The 24274-nt window shown below is 52.9% G+C and overlaps 2 protein-coding genes and 1 long non-coding RNA gene across 3 annotated transcripts in view; 2 read left to right on the top strand and 1 right to left on the bottom strand.

Annotated features, from left to right (window-relative positions):
• The window catches only part of LOC110354783 (interferon-induced very large GTPase 1-like), a 170171-nt gene that overhangs the window by 40284 nt on the left and 105613 nt on the right, over positions 1-24274 (top strand). The window lies entirely within an intron of this gene.
• The window catches only part of LOC140002298 (uncharacterized), an 80491-nt gene that overhangs the window by 28366 nt on the left and 27851 nt on the right, over positions 1-24274 (top strand). The gene's annotated exons all lie outside the window — the stretch shown is intronic.
• On the bottom strand, positions 20668-22869 carry LOC139998565 (protein aveugle-like). Its single transcript, XM_072035137.1, has 4 exons — positions 22498-22869; positions 21768-21895; positions 21276-21528; positions 20668-21183 (listed from the first exon to the last, which is right to left on the bottom strand). The coding sequence occupies exons 2-4, from the start codon at positions 21843-21845 to the stop codon at positions 21179-21181; spliced, it is 336 nt and encodes a 111-aa protein (XP_071891238.1). The 5' UTR covers positions 21846-21895; positions 22498-22869; the 3' UTR covers positions 20668-21178.

Raw genomic sequence — 24274 nt, 5'->3', positions numbered from 1 at the left:
ATGAAGAAGTAGATAGAGGTTCAAAAATTGAAATAGCTCAGGTGGACCTGGACTGGGGGCGTAAGGATGAGCTGTTGTAGCTCGATGGGCCCATGAAACATCAGGACATCTGGGGAGGGATGCCACTTACAGATGGGCTTGTGATCGAGGGGTGGACCTGACCATTGAGGCCATCACACAGGTTACCCAGTTGTGTGAGACCTGTGCTGCAATCAAACGGGCCATGAGGGTAAAGTCTCCCTGGAATAGGGGGAGATGGCTTGGATTTCGTTATGGTGAGGCCTGGCAGATTGACTACATCGGACCACTTCCACAAACCCGCCAAGGTAAACGTTACATACTCACCATGGTAGAAGCAACTACTGGGTGGCTGGAAACATATCCAGTAAACCATGCCACGGCCCGAAACACTATCTTGGGCCTGGAAAGACAAGTGCTGTGGTGATATGGTACACCAGAAAGAATTGAGTCCGACAATGGGAGTCACTTCCGAAACAATTTGATCACTTCCTGGGCCAAGAGACATGGCATTGAATGGGTGTACCACATCCCTTATCACCCACAAGCCTCTGGGAAGTTTGAGAGGTACAATGGACTGTTAAAAACTACGCTGCGAGCATTGGGTGCTGGGACATGGAAACATTGGGATATAAATCTACCAGAGGCCACTTGGCTAGTTAACAACAGGGGGTCTGAAAGCCGCCCTGGTCCTGCTAAAACAAAACCCCTACACACTGTGGGAGAAGTCCCTGTAGTGCATGTAAGGAAGTGGATGGGGAAGGCAGTGTGGGTTGCCCCTGCCATGGGAAAAGGCAAACCCACTCGTGGGATTGTCTTTGCCCAATGACCAGGGTATACCTGGTGGGTAATGCAGAAAGATGGGGATATCAAGTGTGTGCCACAAGGAGATTTAACACTGGGAGAAAATTAATCTGTCATCCAAGTTATGTGTTGTAGGAGGACACTGCAGAACCAATGACAGGTCAACTTTGCAAGGAACCGGGCAAGTGCAACAGTGATGTGAGCTAAGCTGGTGCTGGTGTCAAGAAAACCAACTTCGCCTGCCCTGAGTGACCACTTTGACAGATGAAGCTGAAACCATCAACAGTTTTTATGAGCATTTTGGGAAAAGACCTATTGAATAAAGAGAAGTACAGACATAAAAATGCTTCAATGGACAGAAAACAATGGTGATGAGAACATCTATATACTAAACTGTACCTGATTGTGACACAAATGTTATGGAATAAGGGGTGGAAGTTGTGTTGGGTCTGTCTGAGCTGGAGTCACCTTTTCCCTGCAGCAGCCCGCACAGCACTGTGCTCTGCACTCGTAGCTGGAACAGCACTGATATCACTCCAGTGTTGTGTCTATTGCTGCGTAGTGCTGGCACAGCATCAGGACTCCTTCCAAGCCCCCAAGAGCCAGCAGGCTGCGGGTGGGCAAGTGATGGGGAGGGGACATTGCCAGGGCAGCTGACCTAAACCAACCAAAGGGATATTCCATAACACCTGATGTCACACTCAGCAATAAAAGGGGGGGCTCTCGTGGGAGAGGGGGCTGTTCCTCCTGAACAACCACTACGCGTTTGAGGCCCTGCTTCCCAGGACGTGGCCGAACACCACTCGCTGATGGGAAGTAGAGAATAATTTTTCTCTCTCTCTGTGCTTCTGCGCGGACTGATTGTTTCTTTTGTATCTGTTTTTCCTTCCCATTCCCTTTCCCTTTAATTAAACCTTTCTCATCTCAAACCTCGAGTTCTCTGTGTTGTATTTTCTCCCCCTCCTTCTGAGGAGAGGGGGAGTGAGAGAGCGGTTGTGGTGGAGCTTGGCTGCCCACCTGAGTAAAACCACCACATATGACCAGGTGACCCACCTGGAGGATGAGGGAAAGGCTGGTGATGTCGTTTGCCTAGACTTCAGCAAGGCCTTTGACACGATGTCATGGCTTGGACAGGTACACTCTTTGCTGGGATAAAAAGAGGCTGGATGACCAGGCCCAGAGCGTGGCGGTGAACGGATTGAAATCCAGCTGGTGACCAGTCACCAGTGGTGTTCCCTGGGGGTCAGTGTTGGGGCCCATCCTCTTTAATATCTTTATTGAAGACTTGGATGAGGGAATTGAGTGCACCCTCAGTAAGTTTGCAGATGACACTAAATTGGGGGGAAGTGTCAATCTGCCAGAGGGTTGGAAGACCCTGCAGAGGGACCTGGACGGGATGGGTTAGTGGGCAGAGGCCAAGGGGATGAGATTCAACATGGCTCAGTGCTGGGTCCTGCGCTTTGGCCACAAAAACCCCACTCATTGCTCGAGGCTTGGGGCAGAGTGTCTGGAAAGTTGTGCAGAGGAAAAGGATCTGGGGGTGCTGTCGATGCTCACCTGAACATGAGCCAGCAGTGTGCCTAGGTGGCCAAGAAGGCCAAGGGCATCCTGGTTGTGTCAGGAGCAGTGCAGCCAGCAGGGCCGATCATCCCCCTGTGCTCTGCTCTGGTGAGGCCGCACCTTGAGTGCTATGTTCAGCTTTGGGCCCCTCACTACAAGGAGGACATTGAGGTCCTAGAGCATGTCCAGAGTAGGGCTATGATGCTGGTGAAGGGTCTGGAACACAAATCCTATGGGGAGCAGCTGAGGGAACTGGGGTCAACTTGTTTAGTCTGGAGCAGAGGAGGCTCAGGAGAGACCTTATCACTCTCTGCAACTACCTGAAAGGAAGTTGTGGAGAGCTGGGGGTCAGCCTCTTCTCACAGGTAAAACAAGAGGGAATGGCCTCAAGTTGTGCCAGGGGAGGTTCAGGCTGGAAATGAGGAGACATTTCTGCTCAGAAAGAGCAGTCAGGCCTTGGGACGGGTTGCCCAGGGAGGTGGTGGAGTCACCATCCCTGGGGGTGTTTAACGAGAGGTTGGACGTGGTGCTTGGGGACATGGTTTGGTGGGTGACATTGGTTGGACCAGATGATCTTTGAGGTCTTTTCCAACCTTAATAATTCTGTGATTCTACAGGAAAGCTGGGGAGGGACTTTATCAGGAAGTGTAGCAATAGGACAAGGGGTAATGGCTTTAAACTAAGAGGGGAGATTTAGATTAGAAATGAGGAAGAAAATCTTTCCTATGAGGTCTTTACTATGAGGGCTGTGAGGCACTGGAATAGGTTTCCTAGAGATGCTGTGGATGCCCCATCCCTGGAAGTGTTCAAAGCCAGGTTGAACAGGGCTTTGAGCAACCTGATCTAGCGGGAGGTGGCCCTGCCCATAGCTGGCGGGGAGGAGGTGGGTTGGAATGAGATGATCTTCGAAGTCCTTTCCAACCCAAACCATTCTGATTTCATGATTCTAGGATAATTGTGGCTCACCTGCAAATGAAGCATGCAGAGACCAGTCCAGTCCAACTCAAACAGTTTATTAGCAAAGACTACAAAGCATTATAATGAATCACCACTTTTGCCAGTTCTTCAGGAGACTCTGGTCACTGGGTTTGCAGAAGGATTGCAGGAAAGGTGCGTAGTAAAAACCTCTGGCCACTGCACTGGTGCAGGCAGAGCCACTTCCATGTTCTCCAGACAAAAACAAAACAAAATAGCAGAGCTCCCCACAAATGTTCACCTGCACGCAGATCCCACTTTCCTTTCTGCAAGTGTGACAAGTATTGCTGCAGGGAAAGGAGAAGGAGGTCAATGAGGCCTTCTACAAGCAGCTGGTAATAGCCTCATGATCACAGACACTGGTCCTCATGGGGGACTTCAATTTTCTGGACATCTGTTGGGTAAGCACCTCAGTCAGGCACGCACAGTTCAAAAGGTTCCTACAATGCATTGAGGACAATTTTCTGACACAGGCGGTGGAGGAGCCAAGGAGGAAGGGCGTGCTCCTGGACCTCATTCTTACCAACAGGGATGGCCTTGTTAGGGATGTGAAGGTCAGGGGCAGGTTGGGATGCAGTCTTCTTCTCTGGAGATATTCAAGGCCTGTCTGGACGCCTAGACGTCTGGACACATGAGATGGTGGAGTTCCAGATGGAACTTGGTGGAAGAACTAAGGCTAAAAGCAGGATTGCTACCCTGGACTTTCAGAGAGCCAACTTCGACCTCTTCTGGGACCTGCTTGGGAGTGTCTCATGGGCTAGGTTGCTAGAAGGCAAGGGTGCTTGTGAGAGCTGGGCTACATTTAAACAGCACTTCTTCCAAGCTCAGGATCGGTGCATCCCTAAGAGTAGGAAACTGGGGAAGGGGGACAGGAAACCTGCATGGATGAGCAAGGAGCTCATCGATAGGATCAAAAGGAAGAGGAAGGTTTATGAAATGTGGAAAAAGGGCCTGTCCTCTTGGGAGGAGTATAGAAGTGTTGTCAGTGCCTGCAGGGACTCGACGAGAAAGGCTAAAGCCCACCTAGAGATGAGGCTTGCGAAAGAGATCAAGGATAATAAGAAGGTTTTTGTTTGTTTGTTTTTGTTGTTGTTTTTTTTAAGTATGTAAACAGTAAAAGGAAGACTAGGGATAATGTGGGTCCCCTGCTCAATTAGGGGGGTGTTCTGGTAACGGGAGACACTGAGAAGGCAGAGATACTGAATGCTTTCTTTGCATTAGTCTTTACTTCAAGGACTCCCCCCCAGGACTCCTTGACCCTGGAGGGAGGAGAAAGAGTCTGGGAAGTGGCGATCTCTCCCCTTGTTGACAAGGGAGTGGTTCAGGAGCGTCTGAGTGGGCTCAACGCACACAAATCCATGGTCTCAATGGGATGCATCCACGTGTGCTACAGGAATTGGCAGAGGTGATTGCCGAACCGCTCTTTATCATCTTTGAAAGATCCTGGAGAACAGGAGAGGTGCCTGAAGATTGGAGGATATCCAATGTCACTCTGGTCTTTAAGAAGGGCAAGAAGGAGGATCCGGGAAACTACAGGCAAGTCAGTCTCAGCTCCGTCCCTGGAAAGGTGTTGGAGCGGCTTGTTCTGGATGCCATATCCAAGCAATTGGAAGAGAAGAAGGTTATGAGGAGTAGTCAGCATGGATTCACCAAGGGGAAGTTGTGCTCGACCTCATAGAAGGCAACCTCATTGCCTTCTATGATGGCATCACCAACTGGGTAGATGAGGGGAGAGCAGTGGATGTCATCTACCTTGACTTTAGCAAGGCTTTCGATACTGTCTCCCATGGCATCCTGAGAACAAAGCTGAGAAAGTGTGGGATAGAGGAGTGGACAGTAAGGTGGGTTGAGAACTGGCTGTCTGGCCAAGCTCAGAGGGTAGTGTTCAGAGGAGCAGAGTCTGGCTGGAAGCCTGTGACTAGTGGTGTTCCCCAGGGGTCGGTGCTGGGTCCGGTCTTTTTCAGCATTTTCAGGGTCCAGTCTTGTTCAACATCTTCATCAACTTTGATGAGGGAATAGTGTCTGCCCTTAGCAAGTACACCGATGACACAAAGCTGGGAGGAGTGGCTGACATGCCAGAAGGCTGTGCTGCCATTCAGCGAGACCTGGACTGGCTGGAGAGATGGGCAGGAAGAAGCCCAATGAGATTTAATAAGAGCAAGTTTTGGGGCCTGCACCTGGGAAGGAACAACTGCATGTATCAGCACAGGCTGGGGGACAACCTGCTGGAGAGGAGCTCTGAGGAGAAGGACCTGGGCGTCCTGGTGGACGACAGGTTGACCATGAGCCAGCACTGTGCCCTTGTGGCCAAGAGGGCTAATGGGATCCTGGCGTGCATTAAGGGGAGTGTGGCCAGCAGGTCAAGGGTGGTGATCCTGATGGCCGCAGATGGGTCCCTATCTTTTAGGGGAAAAAGGATCCTGGGCCAGGAGCTGGCAGGGCTCACTGAGAGGGCTTTAAACTAGGTAAGAAGGGGGATGGGGCTGAGGCAAGGATTGTTGGGGCTGTGCCAGGGGGAACAATGGCAAGGCCGGAGGATAAGGTAAAGGCCCAGCTGAAGTGCATCTACACCAATGCACGCAGCATGGGTAACAAACAGGAGGAGCTGGAAGCCATCGTGCAGCAGGCAGGCTACCACTTGGTTGCCATCACGGAGACGTGGTGGGACCAGTCTCATGACTGGAGTGCTGCAATGCCTGGCTATAAGCTCTTCAGAAGGGACAGGCAGCACAGAAGGGGTGGTGGTGTGGCTCTCTATATTAGAGAGTCTTTTGATGTTGTAGAACTCGAGGCTAGGAATGACAAGGTCGAGTCCCTTTGGGTTAGGATCGGCAGGGACAACAAGGCTAGCGTCCTGGTCGGGGTCTGCTATAGACTGCCGAACCAGGATGAGGAGACGGTTGAGGAGTTCTACAGGCAGCTGACAGAAGTTGCGAAATCTTCAGCGCTTGTACTCGTGGGGGACTTCAACTTCCATGACATATCCTGGAAGCACAACACAGCCCAGAGAAAGCAGTCTAGGAGGTTTCTGGAGAGCGTGGAAGATAGCTTCCTGACGCAGCTGGTTAGTGAACCTACCAGGGGTGGTGCCCTGCTAGACCTTCTCTTCACAAACAGAGAAGGACTGGTGGAGGATGTGATTGCCGGGAGCTGTCTTGGTCAGAGTGACCACGAAATGGTGGAGTTCACTATTCTTGGCGAGGCCAGGAAGGGGACCTGTAAAACCGCTGTATTGGACTTTCGAAGGGCTGACTTTGGGCTGCTCAGGACACTAGTTGGTGGAGTCCCTTGGGAGGCGGTTCTGAAGGGCAGAGGGGTCCAGGAAGGCTGGGTGCTCTTCAAGAGGGAAATCTTAATGGTGCGGGAGCAGTCTGTCCCCATGCACCCAAAGACGAGCCAGCTGGGAAGAAGACCAGCCTGGCTCAACAGAGAACTGTGGCTTGAGCTTAGGAGAAAAAAGAGGGTTTATAATCTTTGGAAAAGTGGGCAGGCCACTAGGGAGGACTGTAAGCATGTAGCGAGGCTGTGCAGGGACAAAATTAGGAAGGCCAAAGCTCATCTGGAGCTCAATCTGGCTACTGCCCTTAAAAATAACAAAAAACATTTTTATAAATACATCAACACAAAAAGGGGGACTAAGGAGAATCTCCATCCTTTACTGGATGCGGGGGGAAACTTAGTTACAAGAGATGAGGAAAAGGGGGAGGTGCTCAATGCCTTCTTTGCCTCAGTCTTTAGCGGCAATACCGGTTGTTCTCTGGATACCCAGTACCCTGAGCTGGTGGAAGGGGATGGGGAGCAGGATGTGGCCCTCACTATCCACGAAGAACTGGTTGGTGACCTGCTACGGCACTTGGATGTGCACAAGTCATAGAATCATAGAATCATAGAATATCCTGAGTTGGAAGGGACCCTTAAGGATCATCAAGTCCAACTCTTGACACCGCACAGGTCTACCCAAAAGTTCAGACCATGTGACTAAGTGCACAGTCCAATCTCTTCTTAAATTCAGTCAGGCTCGGTGCAGTGACCACTTCCCTGGGGAGCCTGTTCCAGTGTTCAACCACCCTCTCTGTGAAGAACTTCCTCCTGATGTCAAGCCTAAATTTCCCCTGCCTTAGCTTAACCCCGTTCCCGCGGGTCCTGTCACTGGTGTTAATGGAGAAAAGGTCTCCTGCCTCTCGACACCCCCTTATGAGGAAGTTGTAGACTGCGATGAGGTCTCCCCTCAGCCTCCTCTTCTCCAGGCTGAACAGGCCCAGTGCCCTCAGCCGTTCCTCGTACGTCTTCCCCTCCAGGCCTTTCACCATCTTCGTAGCCCTCCTCTGGACACTCTCCAACAGTTTCATGTCCTTTTTATACTGTGGTGCCCAGAACTGCACACGGTACTCGAGGTGAGGCCGCACCAGCGCAGAGTAGAGCGGGACAATCACCTCCCTCGACCTACTAGAGATGCCGTGCTTGATGCACCCCAGGACACGGTTGGCCCTGTCGATGGGGCCAGATGGGATCCACCCAAGGGTACTGAGAGAACTGGCAGAAGAGCTGGCCAAGCCGCTTACCATCATTTATCAGCAGTCCTGGCTATCGGGGGAGGTCCCAGTTGACGGGTGGCTAGCAAACGTGACGCCCATCTACAAGAAGGGCCGGAGGGCAGACCCGGGAAACTATAGGCCTGTCAGTTTGACCTCAGTACCAGGGAAGCTCATGGAGCAGATCCTCTTGAGAGTCATCATGCGGCACTTGAAGGGCAAGCAGGCGATCAGGACCAGTCAGCATGGGTTTATGGAAGGCAGATCCTGCTTGACGAACCTGATCTCCTTCTATGACAAAGTGAAGCGCTGGGTGGACGAGGGAAAGACTGTGGATGTGGTCTACCTTGACTTCAGCAAGGCTTTTGACACCGTCTCCCACAGCATTCTCCTCAAGAAACTGGCTGCTCTGGACTTGGACTGGCGCACACTTCGTTGGGTTAGAAACTGGCTGGATAGCCGGGCCCAAAGAGTTGTGGTAAATGGAGTCAAGTCCAGTTGGAGGCCAGTCACTAGTGGTGTCCCCCAGGGCTCGGTGCTGGGGCCGGTCCTCTTTAATATCTTCATCGATGATCTGGACAAGGGCATCGAGTGCACCCTCAGTAAGTTCGCAGATGACACCAAGTTAGGTGCGTGTGTCGATCTGCTCGAGGGTAGGAAAGCTCTGCAGGAGGATCTGGATAGGCTGCACTGATGGGCTGAGGTCAACTGCATGAAGTTCAACAAGGCCAAGTGCTGGGTCCTGCACCTGGGGCGCAATAACCCCAAGCAGAGCTACAGGCTGGGAGATGAGTGGTTGGAGAGCTGCCAGGCAGAGAAGGACCTGGGAGTGATGGTGGACAGTCGGCTGAATATGAGCCAGCAGTGTGCTCAGGTGGCCAAGAAGGCCAATGGCATCCTGGCTTGTATCAGAAACAGTGTGGCCAGCAGGGCTAGGGAGGTGATCGTCCCCCTGTACTCGGCTCTGGTGAGGCCGCACCTCGAGTACTGTGTTCAGTTTTGGGCCCCTCGCTACAAGAAGGACATCAAGGTGCTTGAGCGGGTCCAGAGAAGGGCGACGAAGCTGGTGAGGAGCCTGGAGAACAAGTCCTACGAGGAGCGGCTGAAGGAGCTGGGCTTGTTCAGCCTGGAGAAGACGAGGCTCAGGGGCGACCTCATCGCTCTCTATAGGTACCTCAAGGGAGGCTGTAGCGAGGTGGGGGTTGGCCTGTTCTCCCACGTGCCTGGTGACAGGACGAGGGGGAATGGGCTTAAGTTGAGCCAGGGGAGTTTTAGGTTAGATGTTAGGAAGAACTTCTTTACTGGAAGGGTTGTTAGGCACTGGAAAGGGCTGCCCAGGGAGGTGGTGGAGTCCCCATCCCTGGAAGTCTTTAAAAGACGTTTAGATGTAGAGCTTAGGGATATGGTTTAGTGGGGACTGTTAGCGTTAGGTCAGAGGTTGGACTCGATGATTTGAGGTCTCTTCCAAACTAGAAATTCTGTGATTCTGTGATTCTGTATTTCAGCATGTAATGCTATTACTATGAAAGCATTCAGTCAGCTGTTTTTGCATCAACCACTGTTGTCAAAGACAGAAAAGACAGAAAGGATCAAATCTCTCTTTGGCTGGATGAATTCTGCACAGCACTTGGAGACATGCTAAACTTGCCCAGGACCAACCTGAAGGGCATTGAACATCAGGAGATAACAGACATAGAGTTCCTGAATAATGCCATGACAGAAGTCAATGGGAAATTTCATGGCAAAGGAGAAATCCCTGCTTCATGGCACACAGTTACAAAGCAGAATGCACTCGCTGAACTGGACAAATGTTAGGCTAAGTTGGTATGAAGGAAAAACTGCAAGTGCTTTGCATTTTAGAAGAACATAATACGAGGATAACCACAAAATCTTCTTGTAATGATTATGATTTAACCTTGTCAATAAAACTAAATGTAATTGCTGCAACATTGGGTGAACTAAGGAGTGCTTCTTATGCTGCTGCTCAGCGATTCCCTTGCTGTGTGATAAAGTCAAAGTCCTTTTCCTTTCTTGCCATAAATATATACATCAGCTTTGTCTTAAAGCAAACTAGAAAAATATTCCTGCAGGAAGCAGTCATACCGCCAAGATCAAGACCAAGTGCCAGATGAAGAGTGAAGGCAACATTAGCAAGTACCAGTTTTATCAGCGGCTATGAGAAAAGAAATGACACTGGCACATAATCGTTTCACAGAATCACAGAATTGAAGGGATTGGAAAGGACCTCAAAAGATCATCAGGTCCAACCCCTCTGCCAAATCAGGTTCCTTAGAGCAGGCTGCCCAGGTAGGTGTCCAGACAGGCCTTGAATATCTCCAGAGAAGGAGACTCCACAACCTCCCTAGGCAGCCTGTTCCAGTGCTCCGTCACCCTCACCGTGAAGAAGTTCTTTCTCATATTGGTGCGGAACTTCCTGTGCTCCATCTTGTGGCCATTACTCCTTGTCCTGTCCCCATAAACCACTGAAAAGAGGTTGGCCAAATCCCTCTGTCTCCCACACCTCAGGTATTTATACACATAGATGAGATCCCCTCTCGGTCTTCTCTTCTCCAGGCTGACCAGCCCTAGGTCTCTCAGCCTTTCCTCATAAGGAAGATGCTCCAGGCCCTGTATCATCTTTGTGGTCTTCCACTGGACTCTTTCCAGGAGATCCCTGTCCTTTCTGTACCAGGAAGCCCAAAACTGGACACAGTACTCCAGGTGAGGCCTGACCAGGGCAGAGTAGAGGGGGAGGATCACAGAATCACAGAATTTCTAGGTTGGGAGAGACCTCAAATCATCGAGTCCAACCTCTGACCTAACACTAACAGTCCCCACTAAACCATATCCCTAAGCTCTACACCTAAACATCTTTTAAAGACCTCCAGGAATGGTGACTCCACCACTTCCCTGGGCAGCCCTTTCCAGTGCCTAACAACCCTTTCAGTAAAGAAGTTCTTCCTAACATCTAACCTAAAACTCCCCTGGCTCAACTTAAGCCCATTCCCCCTCGTCCTGTCACCAGGCACGTGGGAGAACAGGCCAACCCCCACCTCGCTACAGCCTCCTTTAAGGTATCTGTAAAGAGCAATAAGGTCACCCCTGAGCGACTTGAGGTGTGCAGAAGAAAAATTTGAACATTTCAAGCATTACCTTAATGCCCCAGGAGACATTTTAAATAATTACATTAAGACAAAAGTTGAGACGTACGGTTTAGATAAGAACAGAAGGCTAGAGATGTTTTTAAGAGAATGCCTCTCTCGTTACTATGAAAGCATAAAGTCAGCTGTTTTTGCATCAATAAATGTTTTTGCATTGCCATAAATATTTACATCAGCTTTGTCTTAAAGCAAACTAGAAAAACATTCCGGTAGCAAGCAGTCATACCGCCAAGATCAAGACCAAGTGCCAGATGAAGAGCAAAGGCAGTATTAGAAAGGACCAGTTTTATCAGCTGCTATGGGAAAAGAAATGACACTGGCAAAAGAACAGTTTCCCTGCAGCAATACTTGTCACACTTGCAGAAAGGACAGCGGGGTCTGCAAGCAGGGAACATTTGTGGGGAACTCAGCTGTTTTGTTTTTTGGGAATGTTTTTTGCATTCATAAACTCAGTACTCAGGTGCTGTTCTCTTTCTGATGCCATTAAAGCAATTAACGCCGCAGCCTATGTGGATTTAGACAGTGATTTTAACTCTGTGATTATTAGGTATATGTCCTAGGTTAAGATGTGCCCCCACTTCCATGAGCCACTCCTACTCATGAGCTTGGGCCTGGCAAAGTTCCCTGCAGCTCCCAGCCACCCCAGCTGCTTTTGCCAAGCACTCTTGTGTTGGGTAAAAGCCCTTTATAACCAATGTAGAGAATTAGACAGCTTTGCAGCTTCCTCAGTAGCTGTCAGCAGTGCGTGAGCTTAGCGTTTGTGCTGTCAAGACAGGCAGGTGGCAACTGAACAAAAAGGGTCTGGAGAACATGGAAGTGGCTCTGCCTGCACCAGCGCAGAGGGAGGGGGTGTTTACTGTGCACTTTTCCTGCAATCCTGCTGCAAACCCAGTGACCAGAGTCTCCTGAAGAGCTGTCAAGAGTGGTGATTCATTATAATGCTTTGTAGTCTTTGCTAAGAAACTGAGTTGGACTGGACTGGTCTCTGCGTGCTTCATTTCAAGGTGAGCCACAATTCTCCTAGAATCATAAAATCAGAATGGTTTGGGTTGGAAAGGACTTTGAAGATCATCTAGTTCCAATCCCCCTGCTATGGGCAGGGCCACCTCCCACTAGATCAAGGTTGCTCAAAGCCGCATCCAGCCTGGCCTTGAACACCTCCAGGGATGGGGCATCCACAGCATCTCTAGGAAACCTGTGCCAGTGCCTCACTGCTGTCATATTAAAGATTTTCTTCCTTGTTTCTAGTCTAAATCTCCCCTCTTTTAGTTTAAAGCCATTATTCCTTGTCCTATTGTTACACGTCCTGATAAAGAGTCCCACCCCAGCTTTCCTGTAGAATCCTCGAATCATGAAGCTTGCAAAAGCCCTCCAAGATCATCTGGTCCAACAATCACCCAATCACCAATGTCACCCACCAAACCATGTCCCCAGGCACCACGTCCAACCTCTCCTTGAACACCCCCCCAGGGATGGTGACACCACTGCCTCCCTGGGCAACCATCCCAATGCCTGACTGCTCTTGCTGAGCAGAAATGTCTCCTCATTTCCAGCCTGAACCTCCCCTGGCACAACTTGGGCCCATTCCCTTCTTATCGATGGGTGTCACATTTGCAAGTCTCCAGTCATCTGCGACATTTCCAGTTGACTAGGCCCACTGATACATGATGGAAATTGGCTCAGCAATCACATCTGCTAGTTCCCTCAGCACCCTCAGGTGAATCCCATCTGGCCCCATGGACTTGTGACAGTCCAGGTGGAGCAGCAGGTCTCTTACTGTTTCCACCTGAACTGTGGGGAGGGGTTATTCTGCTCTCTGTCCCAGACTTCCAGGTCGGGAGCCGTAGACCCTGAGGCGGAGCCCCTTGAGGATAACTGGTCTGACTGCTGAAGACAGATGTAAAGAAGGCATTGAGAATCTCAGCCTTTTCCTTATCCTCCGTAGTAATGTTCCAGTAAAAGATGGAGATTCTCCTTGGTCCTGCTCTTATATATATCAATATATATATTTATATTTAAATTATATATTAAACATTATATACATACATATTTATCATATATATCATTATATATCATTATTATACATTATGTATATTGTAATGTAATATAATATAATATAATATAATATAATATAATATAATATAATATAATATAATATAATATAATATAATATAATATAATATAATACAATTATATATATATGTAGTATACAATATTATATTATATATATTTCTCTGCCAGGCAGAGAAATGGGTCAGTAAGAGCTTCCTGCAGTTGCACAAGGACAAGCACAGCGTCCTGCCCCTGGGGTGGAGCAAGCCCAGCACCACCACCTGCTGGGGGCAGCCGGCTGGAAGCAGCCTGGCACAGAAGGGCCTGGGGTCCTGGTGGGCACCGAGCTGAACAGGAGCCAGCAAAGGGCCCTCGCCACAAAGAGGGCTGCTGCTCTGGTGGGCTGCACTGGGCAAAGTGCTGCCAGCAGGGCAAGGGAGGGGATCCTTCCTCAGCACTGGTGAGGCCCCGTCTGCAGTACTGGGACCAGGCCTGGGCTCCCCAGGATGACAGAGACCTGGGTTTACTGGAAAGAGGCCATGAAGACACTGCATTCCTAATTCATCTAACAGTCCAGCCATCAAATTCATCTCTCTCCAAGACTGTTCTGTCCAAGGCCATTTCCAAAACCATCAACAATCGTCTCAGAGTTTGTGCAGGATGGGAAAAGCCCCTGCGCTGAAGCAGGCCAAGAGCAGCTGCTCCTGGCAGGAGGACCAGGGGTGAACAGGGACTCACAAGCCCCCCCGGTCCTAATTCATCTAATAGTCCAGTACATCTCGCACACCAGAGTAAATCAGTAAACAATCATTTTATACGCCCCCCGGGATAATAAGCTGATAAAAAATACAACCAGTATGCATTTGTCAAGACCAAATGCTATCCTGACAATCTAATTCCCTTCCCTGATGGGTTAATTGGCCTCGACGATAGGGAGACCAGGCTGAGCCTCACTATGACCAACCCACAGGGCAGGATGAGGCCTTGGTGATGCAGCTTGGGGAAGGGTCTGCAAACCCCCAATCCCAACCTGCTTCCTAAATGCAAGGCGAGGCGGCAGCCAGCCTGGGGCTCTGGGAACATGTGTCAGCTGTGCAAGGCTGCTCCAGAAGGGTAAAACCTCTAATTTTGAGGTGGATGTGGTGGGAGCATTGTGGGGGAGGACAGAGCAAAGGCAGCAGTCCCTGGTCAGGACTCTGTACGATTTTATGTTTGCATCCCACTAGGCCGGGGTGCGGGCCAGCACAGGCAGGCAGCAGAAAAAACAACAGACCCACAGCTGAAACACAAAGAGTAAATTTATTTTCATTACAGAATCACAGAATAGTCTAGTTTGGAAGAGACCTCCAAGATCACCTAGTCCAACCTCTGACCTAACACTAACCAGTCCTCCACTAAACCATACCACCAAGCTCTACATCTAAACGTCTTTTCAAGACCTCCAGGGATGGTGACTCCACCACTTCCCTGGGTAGCCCGTTCCAATGCCTAACAACCCTTTCGGTAAAGAAGTTTTCCCTAATATCCAACCTAAGCGTCCCCTAGCCCAATTTCAGCCCATTCCCTCTCATCCTATCATTGGTGTGTGTATATTTGATGCCATACTTCTGATGCAGCAACTGTTGATAAAATCACAGAATCCCGGAGCGGTTTGGGCTGGCAGGGCCCTCAGAGCCCCCCCAGTGCCACCCCCTGCAAGGTCTTAACACCCTTTGGTACATGTGTGTGATGTCGGTCTCTGACAGAAGATCTGCAGCTGGTAAGGGGCCTCTCAGCCTCCAGCAGTGTCCTGGGGAGCTGTGCCTGATCGTGGGGTGGCCGCCACCACGCAGCCTACTGCTGTGCAGGGAAAGCCCCCAAAAGCTCATGCAGCCATATTTATGGAATAAAGCGGTTGGCTTGTAGTCAGACTACAAAAAATGGGAAAGGCAAGCACAACACTCCTTGCACCCACGACTTCTTTTACTCCCTGATAAATTAGTCTTGGAAGAACCTCCTGCTATTCGCTTGTTAATCACATGATGATGAAATGGCCTCAAGTTGCACCAGGGGACGTTTAGGTTGGATATTAGGGAAAATTTGTTCACTAAAGGGTTGCGAGGCATTGGAAGAGGATGCCCAGGAAAGTGGTTGGGCCACCATCCCTGGAGGCGTTCAAAAGGCATGTAGAGGTGGCGCTTAGGGACATGGTGTAGTGGTAGACTTCTCAGTGCTAGGTTAACAGATGGACGTGGTGGTCTTGGAGGTCTGTGCCAACCTAAATGATTCCATGGTCCTGTGAACTGGTTTCCAGGCTGACGAACATCAAAGCACACCACACAACCTGATTCAGGGGGGTTCCAAAGAACAGGCAGGAATCAAGGAAGTTCGTGGCCTGGTCAGGGCCTAGGCCTTTCTTTCCTGGGAGCCCGAGCCAGGCTGCTGTGGGCTAGGTCAAGGAGTTGAGTGCATCCATCGCAGCTAACCGTAGGTATTCTTGTTAGTGGTGGTTGGCAGTAATCTGTAATCAGGTAGAGAAGCTTAGGGAATAAAGCCTCGGTGTCCTCGTGTATCATGGACTCCTGTGAACCCCCAGCTGCAATTTCCATGCACCCAAGGGTGACACAGGAAAGGTGTTGGGTGGCAGTGCCTGCAGGGTGGTAGGGGACATCCCTTGGCACAGATGTCCCTCCAGACATCTTCCAGTGCTTGTTTTACCACCTCTACCAGGGTGCACCTCCCCAGTTTGGTGCCGCTCAGCCCCAGTTTGGACCTGTTTGCCCTTTGGAGGATGCAGGCCTGAGCAGCTCCAAGGGGCAGGAGAAGGACAGCAGCTCAGCTCTGTGCTGATGTCCCAGGATCCCAGGACAGGAACAGCGGGACAGACTGCCACAATGCCCAGGACATCCCGAATCAACAGACCCAGGAGGTCATACAGCAGCCAAGAAGAGGAAGCATTGAGTGAGCATCCTCTTGTGCATCCCTCTGGAGCCCATGGTGCTGCAGGAGGTTACCAGCGTGAAGGCAGGGGAGGCAAAGGAAGGGATGGGCAGCAGCTGGGGCACACCAGGAGATGTGCTGAAGAAATCCAGATTCTGAAGGAGCAGGGGCAACAGGACAGGGGACACGCAGAGAGTGTCATCTGCCTGGATGTCCAGAACAGCCCCAACAGGATCCCTCAGCACAATGGCTTAGAAAGGTAAGGCTGGGATAAGAGGGAGGGTCCTAACATGGAAAAGCAGTTACTGAAAAGGGAGAAAGAACAAATGGTGAATTGTCACTGTGGAGCTAAGCCTCCGGGGAACACCCCCTGAATACTCAAGAGAAGATGGGAGCTGTGGTGGTGGCACTGACCGGTAGTAAGGGGCTGCAAAGGCTGTGGCAGGATGGAAGGAGACCGGCTGCTGAAAGGGCAGACTGCTCTGCAAAGTGATGCACACCCAAAAAGCAGGCTCAGCCTCACGCCTCCAGGGATGAATATGACGCCAGCTCCCCAGGCGAGACCTTGGGGTTGTAACAAGCAGGTCCACAATGGCAAAGATGTTCGAGCCAGGGAGCTGGGAAGAAACGTGTCTGCGGGGCAGGGGAAAATGTGCACGTGGCAAGGGTTTGCTGGGCCAGGAGCACGCTTGCTGGAAGCATCCTGCTTTGTGAAGCCTGGAGCAGACGGAGCTTTCTCCCACCTGAGTGTGGGAGCAGAAAGGAGCCACCAGCACAAGGAGCTCCTGCCCCTGCAGCACCCCCACTGCCAGCAGGAGCACTGATTCCCACTCTGGGCATTCACATCTTCAACACGTGCTGCCCCCAGTGAGATTTGGGATTAGGGGAGGTGAGGTTTGGGATTAGGGGAGGTGAGGTTTGGGATTAGGGGAGGTGAGATTTGGGGAGCCATGCCAGCAGGGACTACAGGAGTAAAAATACAAACGGGCGCAAAACCAGATGGCACATCATGAAACAAGCTTTGGTCCATGCAGGGGAGTAGCAGGACCTGGCCCCAGCCAGTGCTCCACTGCCCTATAAACTCGGGGTCCCCAGCCCCCTGCAAGCCCCAGCCCCCTACAAGCCCCAGCCCCGGCTCTTTGCAGAACAGAATGGGCAAATTGGGAGTGAGCCCCCATCACCCAGTAACTCCCCTGTCACCCACCACGCTGGCACCCTCAGGCTGCCCTGGCTGTGCCCCAGACCCCCGGGGGATCTGGGCACATGAGGGGCACATTTCGGACGGCTAGTGGACGGAGCGGGAGTGCAGGTAGTGTTTTCGTCCATCCCTACGTTGACAGGGAGGGGTACGGAGAGGTCAAGGAAAGCCCACCTGTTAAACACGTGGCTCCAGGGCTGGTGCCTACGCAGAAATCTTGGGTTTTTCGACCATGGGGCACTTTACTCAGCACCTGGTCTGATGGCCGTAGGCGGGTCCCTATCCTTTAGGGAAAAAAGGATCCTGGGCCAGGAGCTGGCAGGGCTCATTGAGAGGGCTTTAAACTAGGTAAGAAGGGGGATGGGGCCGAAGCAAGGACTGTTGGGGCTGTGCCAGGGGGAGCAATGGCAAGGCCGGAGGATAAGGTAAAGGCCCAGCTGAAGTGCATCTACACCAATGCACGCAGCATGGGTAACAAACAGGAGGAGCTGGAAGCCATCGTGCAGCGGGCAGGCTACGACTTGGCTGCCATCACGGAGACGTGGTGGGACCAGTCTCATGACTGGAGTGCTGCGATGCCTGGCTATAGGCTCTTCAGAAGGGACAGGCAGCACAGAAGGGGTGGCGGTGTGGCTCTCTATATTAGAGAGTCTTTCGATATTGTAGAACTCGAGGCTAGGAATGACAAGGTCGAGTCCCTTTGGGTTAGGATCGGCAGGGACAACAAGGCTAGCGTCCTGGTCGGGGTCTGCTATAGACCGCCGAACCAGGATGAGGAGACGGATGAGGAGTTCTACAGGCAGCTGACAGAAGTTGTGAAATCTTCAGCGCTTGTACTCGTGGGGGACTTCAACTTCCCTGACATATCCTGGAAGCACAACACAGCCCAGAGAAAGCAGTCTAGGAGGTTTCTGGAGAGCGTGGAAGATAGCTTCCTGACGCAGCTGATTAGTGAACCTACCAGGGGTGGTGCCCTGCTAGACCTTCTCTTCACAAACAGAGAAGGACTGGTGGAGGATATAACTGTCGGGAGCTGTCTTGGGCAGAGTGACCACGAAATGGTGGAGTTCACTATTCTTGGCGAGGCCAGGAAGGGAACCAGTAAAACCACTGTATTGGACTTTCGGAGGGCTGACTTTGGGCTGCTCAGGACACTAGTTGGTGGAGTCCCTTGGGAGGCGGTTCTGAAGGGCAGAGGGGTCCAGGAAGGCTGGGCACTCTTCAAGAGGCAAATCCTAATGTCACAGGAGCGGTCTGTTCCCATGCACCCAAAGATGAGCCAGCGGGGAAGAAGACCAGCCTGGCTCAACAGAGAACTGTGGCTTGAGCTTAGGAGAAAAAAGAGGGTTTATAATCTTTGGAAAAGTGGGCAGGCCACTAGAGAGGACTGTAAGGATGTAGCGAGGCTGTGCAGGGACAAAATTAGGAAGGCCAAAGCTCATCTGGAGCTCAATCTGGCTACTGCTGTTAAAGATAACAAAAAACGCTTTTATAAATACATCAACACAAAAAGGAGGACTAGGGAGAATCTCCATCCTTTACTGGATGCGGGGGGAAACTTAGTTACAAGAGATGAGGAAAAGGCGGAGGTGCTCAATGCCTTCTTTGCCTCGGTCTTTAGCGGCAATACCGGTTGTTCTCTGGATACCCAGTACCCTGAGCTGGTGGAAGGGGACGGGGAGCAGGATGTGGCCCTCACCATCCACGAAGAACTGGTTGGTGACCTGCTACGGCACTTGGATGTGCACAAGTCGATGGGGCCGGATGGGATCCACCCAAGGGTACTGAGAGAACTGGCAGAGGAGCTGGCCAAGCCCCTATCCATCATTTATCAGCAGTCCTGGCTATCGGGGGAGGTCCCAGCTGACTGGCGGCTAGCAAACGTGACGCCCATCTACAAGAAGGGCCGAAGGGCTGACCCGGGGAACTACAGGCCGGTCAGTTTGACCTCAGTACCAGGGAAGCTCATGGAGCAGATCCTCTTGGGAGTCATCATGCGGCACTTGAAGGGCAAGCAGGCGATCAGGCCCAGTCAGCATGGGTTTATGGAAGGCAGATCCTGCTTGACGAACCTGATCTCCTTCTACGACAAAGTGACGCGCTGGGTGGACGAGGGAAAGGCTGTGGATGTGGTCTACCTTGACTTCAGCAAGGCTTTTGACACCGTCTCCCACAGCATTCTCCTCAAGAAACTGGCTGCTCTGGACTTGGACTGGCGCACGCTTCGTTGGGTTAGAAACTGGCTGGATAGCCGGGCCCAAAGAGTTGTGGTAAATGGAGCCAAGTCCAGTTGGAGGCCAGTCACTAGTGGCGTCCCCCAGGGCTTGGTGCTGGGGCCGGTCCTCTTTAACATCTTCATCAATGATCTGGATGACGGCATTGAGTGCACCCTCAGTAAGTTCGCAGATGACACCAAGTTAGGTGCGTGTGTCGATCTGCTCGAGGGTAGGAAAGCTCTGCAGGAGGATCTGGATAGGCTGCACCGATGGGCTGAGGTCAACTGCATGAAGTTCAACAAGGCCAAGTGCCGGGTCCTGCACCTGGGGCGCAATAACCCCAAGCAGAGCTACAGGCTGGGAGATGAGTGGTTGGAGAGCTGCGTGGCAGAGAAGGACCTGGGAGTGATGGTGGACAGTCGGCTGAATATGAGCCAGCAGTGTGCTCAGGTGGCCAAGAAGGCCAACGGCATCCTGGCTTGTATCAGAAACACTGTGACCAGCAGGGCTAGGGAGGTGATCGTCCCCCTGTACTCGGCTCTGGTGAGGCCGCACCTCGAGTACTGTGTTCAGTTTTGGGCCCCTCGCTACAAGAAGGACATCGAGGTGCTTGAGCGGGTCCAGAGAAGGGCGACGAAGCTGGTGAGGGGCCTGGAGAACAAGTCCTATGAGGGGCGGCTGAAGGAGCTGGGCTTGTTCAGCCTGGAGAAGAGGAGGCTCAGGGGCGACCTTATCGCTCTCTACAGATACATTAAAGGAGGCTGTAGTGAGGTGGGGGTTGGCCTATTCTCCCACGTGCCTGGTGACAGGACGAGGGGAAATGGGCTAAAGTTGCACCAGGGGAGTTTTAGGTTAAATGTTAGGAAGAACTTCTTTACCAAAAGGGTTGTTAGGCACTGGAACGGGCTGCCCAGGGAGGTGGTGGAGTCCCCATCCCTGGAAGTCTTTAAAAGACGTTTAGATGTAGAGCTTAGGGATATGGTTTAGTGGGGACTGTTAGTGTTAGGTTAGAGGTTGGACTCGATGATCTTGAGGTCTCTTCCAACCTAGAGATTCTGTGATTCTGTGATTCTGTGGGTACCAGGACCCCATATGCAGTCAGGCTGCCGTGCGTGGGTACAACAGGCTCCCAGCAAGGAGTGGGGACCCTTCTACCTCGTGCCCACAGCCAAGGCTGCCTCTCCTCGTTGTCTGGGAGGCAGCAGATCCCTCAAGCACAGCCACTCCGGTGGTTTCACAGCTCCAGCCACGTTTATTGAGGCCCTCAGCCCTGCCCTGCTGCTCTGCACACCCTGCCAGCCCCGGGGTCGGAGGCAGAGGGTGCCCCGGCACGTCCTTCGTGGGCTCCCCCATTGATGCGCTGCTCCTGGGCACAGCCAAGGAAGGTGTCACACCTCCGTGTCCCCTCTCTGTATCCCTCACACCCTGGGCTTGCAGCAGGATCTGGTGGCTGGGGACAATCACTGCTGCGTTATTTCCACAGGGCTCCCCACACCCCACAGGGCGCTTTGGCACCTTGTGGGACCCGGTGTCACCCGGCAGCAGGTGGCTCACGGGGCGAGGGGCGAGGGCAGGCTCCTTCTCCTCGCGCAGCCCTGCCTCTCCAGCCAGGTTTGGGTTTTTCTGGGGGACACGGTGGCCTCGGGACTCCTTCCAGCACCGCTTCCATGTCGTGTGCTTAATTCCAGCCGCCGCTTTGTCATCCCATGGCATCGCCTCCCTGCTCGCAAGCTCCTGTCCGCGTCACTCTGAGGACAGAGGTGACCGCAGTCCATCTGGAGGCACCCCCGGCGTCCTCGCGGCCGGTGCCCCCCGTGGATGCGCTAAGGGGGATGCTCACCCCCGGCGATGCTCAGCAGCTCTTCCAGATCCTGCTGCAGCCGCAGCCCCAGCAGCTCCCGCAGCAGCTCCCGGTGCCGGCTGCGGGGGGTGACCCCCATGCGCCGCAGGGTCCCCTCAGTCATTCGCAGCAGGGCCCGGCCGCTGACCCCGTGCTCGGCCGCCAGCTGCACCAGGTCCCCGTCCCCGCACCGTGCACCCAGCCAGGCGCACACCTCCGGCACCGACCACTGTGCTGGGGGCCCCTCCGAGACCTGCACCGGGAAGAGAGGGGTGAGCTGGGGTGTCCTCTCGCCACCCCAGCCCGTCCCTCCAGCCCCGTGGGGGATACGGGGTCAGGCTGGCTGCTCCATGCCCAAATTCCACCCCTCCCCAAAATGGGACCCTTCTGCCATCCCCGTGCCCATGCTGGTGCCGGTGCTCACATCCCCGTGGGGTCTCCAGTTCACCCCCGGGGACACTCCCCCAGCCCCCAGCCCCTGCCCTCACTCACCTCGGCCAGCGAACATCCCTCCGACAGAGCCTCGGCACCATCCTGCGCCTCGGCACCATCCTGCACCTCGGTGTCCATGTGGGGGTCCGGCAGGGCGTGGGGGCAGCTGGGGCTCCCTACAGAGGGGGCTGCAAAAGCTGGGGTGAGCACAGCCCCCTGCACCCCTATTCCACACCATCCCCTGGGGTGTGGTGGCTGCCCTCCCCCAGTGCAGACCCCTCCTGCCCACCCAATTCCCGTCCCCCCAGTTGGAACTGGGACAAGGCCCCAGCACCCATCCTGCCGCGTGGGCGCACGGAGCCGGGCACACCCGGGAACGAGACCAGCCCCAGCTCCCCACCACCTCCGCAAGCCCCAGGGGGCTCCGGCGTGCCCTGGCACCCCCAAGCCAGCCCAGACCCCTTCCCCAGCCCAACGTCCTCCTCCCCACCACCCTGCAGCTCACAGCTCCGCCCTGGGTCGAGCAGGAACCCACTGCACGGGAAGCAGGAGAGCAAAAGGAACCTTTGCCCGGGCGCTCCCTCTGCAGGCACCCCAACAGCACCCAGGGCTGCCAGGGGTGCGGCGGCTGCTCTGAGAGCTCCAATCGTGCTCCCCCTTCCTCTTTGCCCTACCCCAGCCCTGGCTTCACCCTCCCCACACAGCTCCAGGGGTTGGCGAGACCCTAGCCAGAGCCAGACACGAGGTTTTCCAGGGGTTGGAGGAGGGCAGAGCGGGGCAGCATCCTTACCACAACCAGGTGCAGGAGCTCTGCAAAGGCTCCCCCCTCTCCCGTCCCCGTTAGGTGCAGAAGGGGCCCGTCGCAGCCCGTCCCACGGGGTAAAAGCACCCACGCAGATCGACGCGGGGCGCACCGCAGCAGCCTCACCTCCAGCGCGAGCGCCAGAACAGGGCGAGCCCCGAGGATGAGTCACATCCCGAAGGGCTGCAGCCCTGCCCCTACCTGCAACAGTCCCTGCTGCCCGTGCCCCCCTTCCACGCAGCCCCGGGGGTGTCCTGGGGCCAGCTCAGTGCCCACGCAGGCAGCGCCAGGCTGGGTAGCAAAGCGAGCACCCAGACATCGCTGTCGGGTGGTGATAGGTATCTTTAAAGGCTGCTGAACCCAACACATCCCGCAAAGTAGGAGTGCACCAAGCTATTAAGCAACTTCCAGGGGTGGGGAGAAAAAAAAAAGGAAAAAAAAAATAAGTCTTGTGCATCCAGGTAGACGCAGAGCTGGCAGGACTTTGACAGAGCCCTGGGAACATGCTCCCACGTGTGTGGGAACGCCGGGGAGTGCAGTGGTACCGCTTCACACCGTCCTACCCCAATGGGCTGGGAGGCACGGAAAGGAGGGTGGGGATCAGTGCCTGGTCTCCATAGCACCCCTCCCAATCCCCAGACCCCAAAGGGACCTCTGCCCCGTGAAGCTCTTGGTGACGTGGATGCCCCCAGCTATCCAAATGTGGGCAGAGGGATGGATTTTCAGCCACTCCGGCTGCCCAGAACGGTCCGACCGCAGCAGAGCCTCCCTCTGCTGGGACACCAGGTCCACGAAGCACACGAGGTGTTTATAGAAAACCAAAGTGCTGCCCCTGCTCCTCAGCTTCCCTCCCACCCACAGGCAGCTCAGCACAGAGCAGCAGCATTGCACAAGATTTCCAGCCAGCACCAAGCAGGCAGCACCCGCTGTCCCACCCAGCTCTTATCGCAGCTTTGCCTCCACAATTGCAGGCAGCAGGTGGCTTGCAGAGGCAAGGTTCCTTCCGTACAAGGGAGCCGAAGATTTTTGCAGGGTGTTTTGGAAGATTTCTGTAGTGCCTGGAATAGCCCAAGCCACCCTCATTGTAATAAAAACATGAAAAGGTGAAGGAGGAAAAAAACTCAGAACATTAACCAAAAGGGCAGGAACAACAATCTCATTGTTATAAATGGCTCAGGATTCAAATTAGGATTAAATAAAAAAATAGGATTTATTAAAAGAATATAAAGGAATAGAGGTAAGCAAACAGCGCTGGGTGCACCGGGAGTCTCCGCTCCACCAGGACGCACGCCAGTTACATCAAGCAGCTGATTTTTATGCACCTAGACTAATACATATTCATTACTACTTCTAAAAAAAATAGATTATTATAATTAGCTTCCGGGGTCCAGTTCCTCCTACTGGAGCATGCGCATCAGTCTCCTCTGGGAGTCTCTAGGGGTCTTTCATGCTGAAGGCTCGTAGTCTTCCTCTCACCCTTTGTACTTACTTGGCACTATTCCGAGTTTATGGAACACTCTCTGTACACTCTCCGCAGGTCTTGTCTCCCAACCGTCCTTCAGCTTCTTTTTCCTTCCTCTTAATCTCTTGGCCCCCCGTGGCCAGATACCAAGGATCCACATAGTATCCCATAACAGTCACTAGTTGTTATCAGTTGTTCTGAAACTCCCAGACATCAAACACAAACAGCTTTCTTATTTGACGCTTCACGAGTAATTAAAACATTCTTCCCCAGCCATTCACAGACACATCTATAGCAGTGTTA

The sequence above is a fragment of the Anas platyrhynchos genome, chromosome 3 (genome assembly GCF_047663525.1).
Source record: "Anas platyrhynchos isolate ZD024472 breed Pekin duck chromosome 3, IASCAAS_PekinDuck_T2T, whole genome shotgun sequence".
Lineage (NCBI taxonomy): Eukaryota > Metazoa > Chordata > Aves > Anseriformes > Anatidae > Anas > Anas platyrhynchos.
Note: the sequence above shows the minus strand (reverse complement) of the source record. Positions and strands in the feature narration are given on the sequence as shown.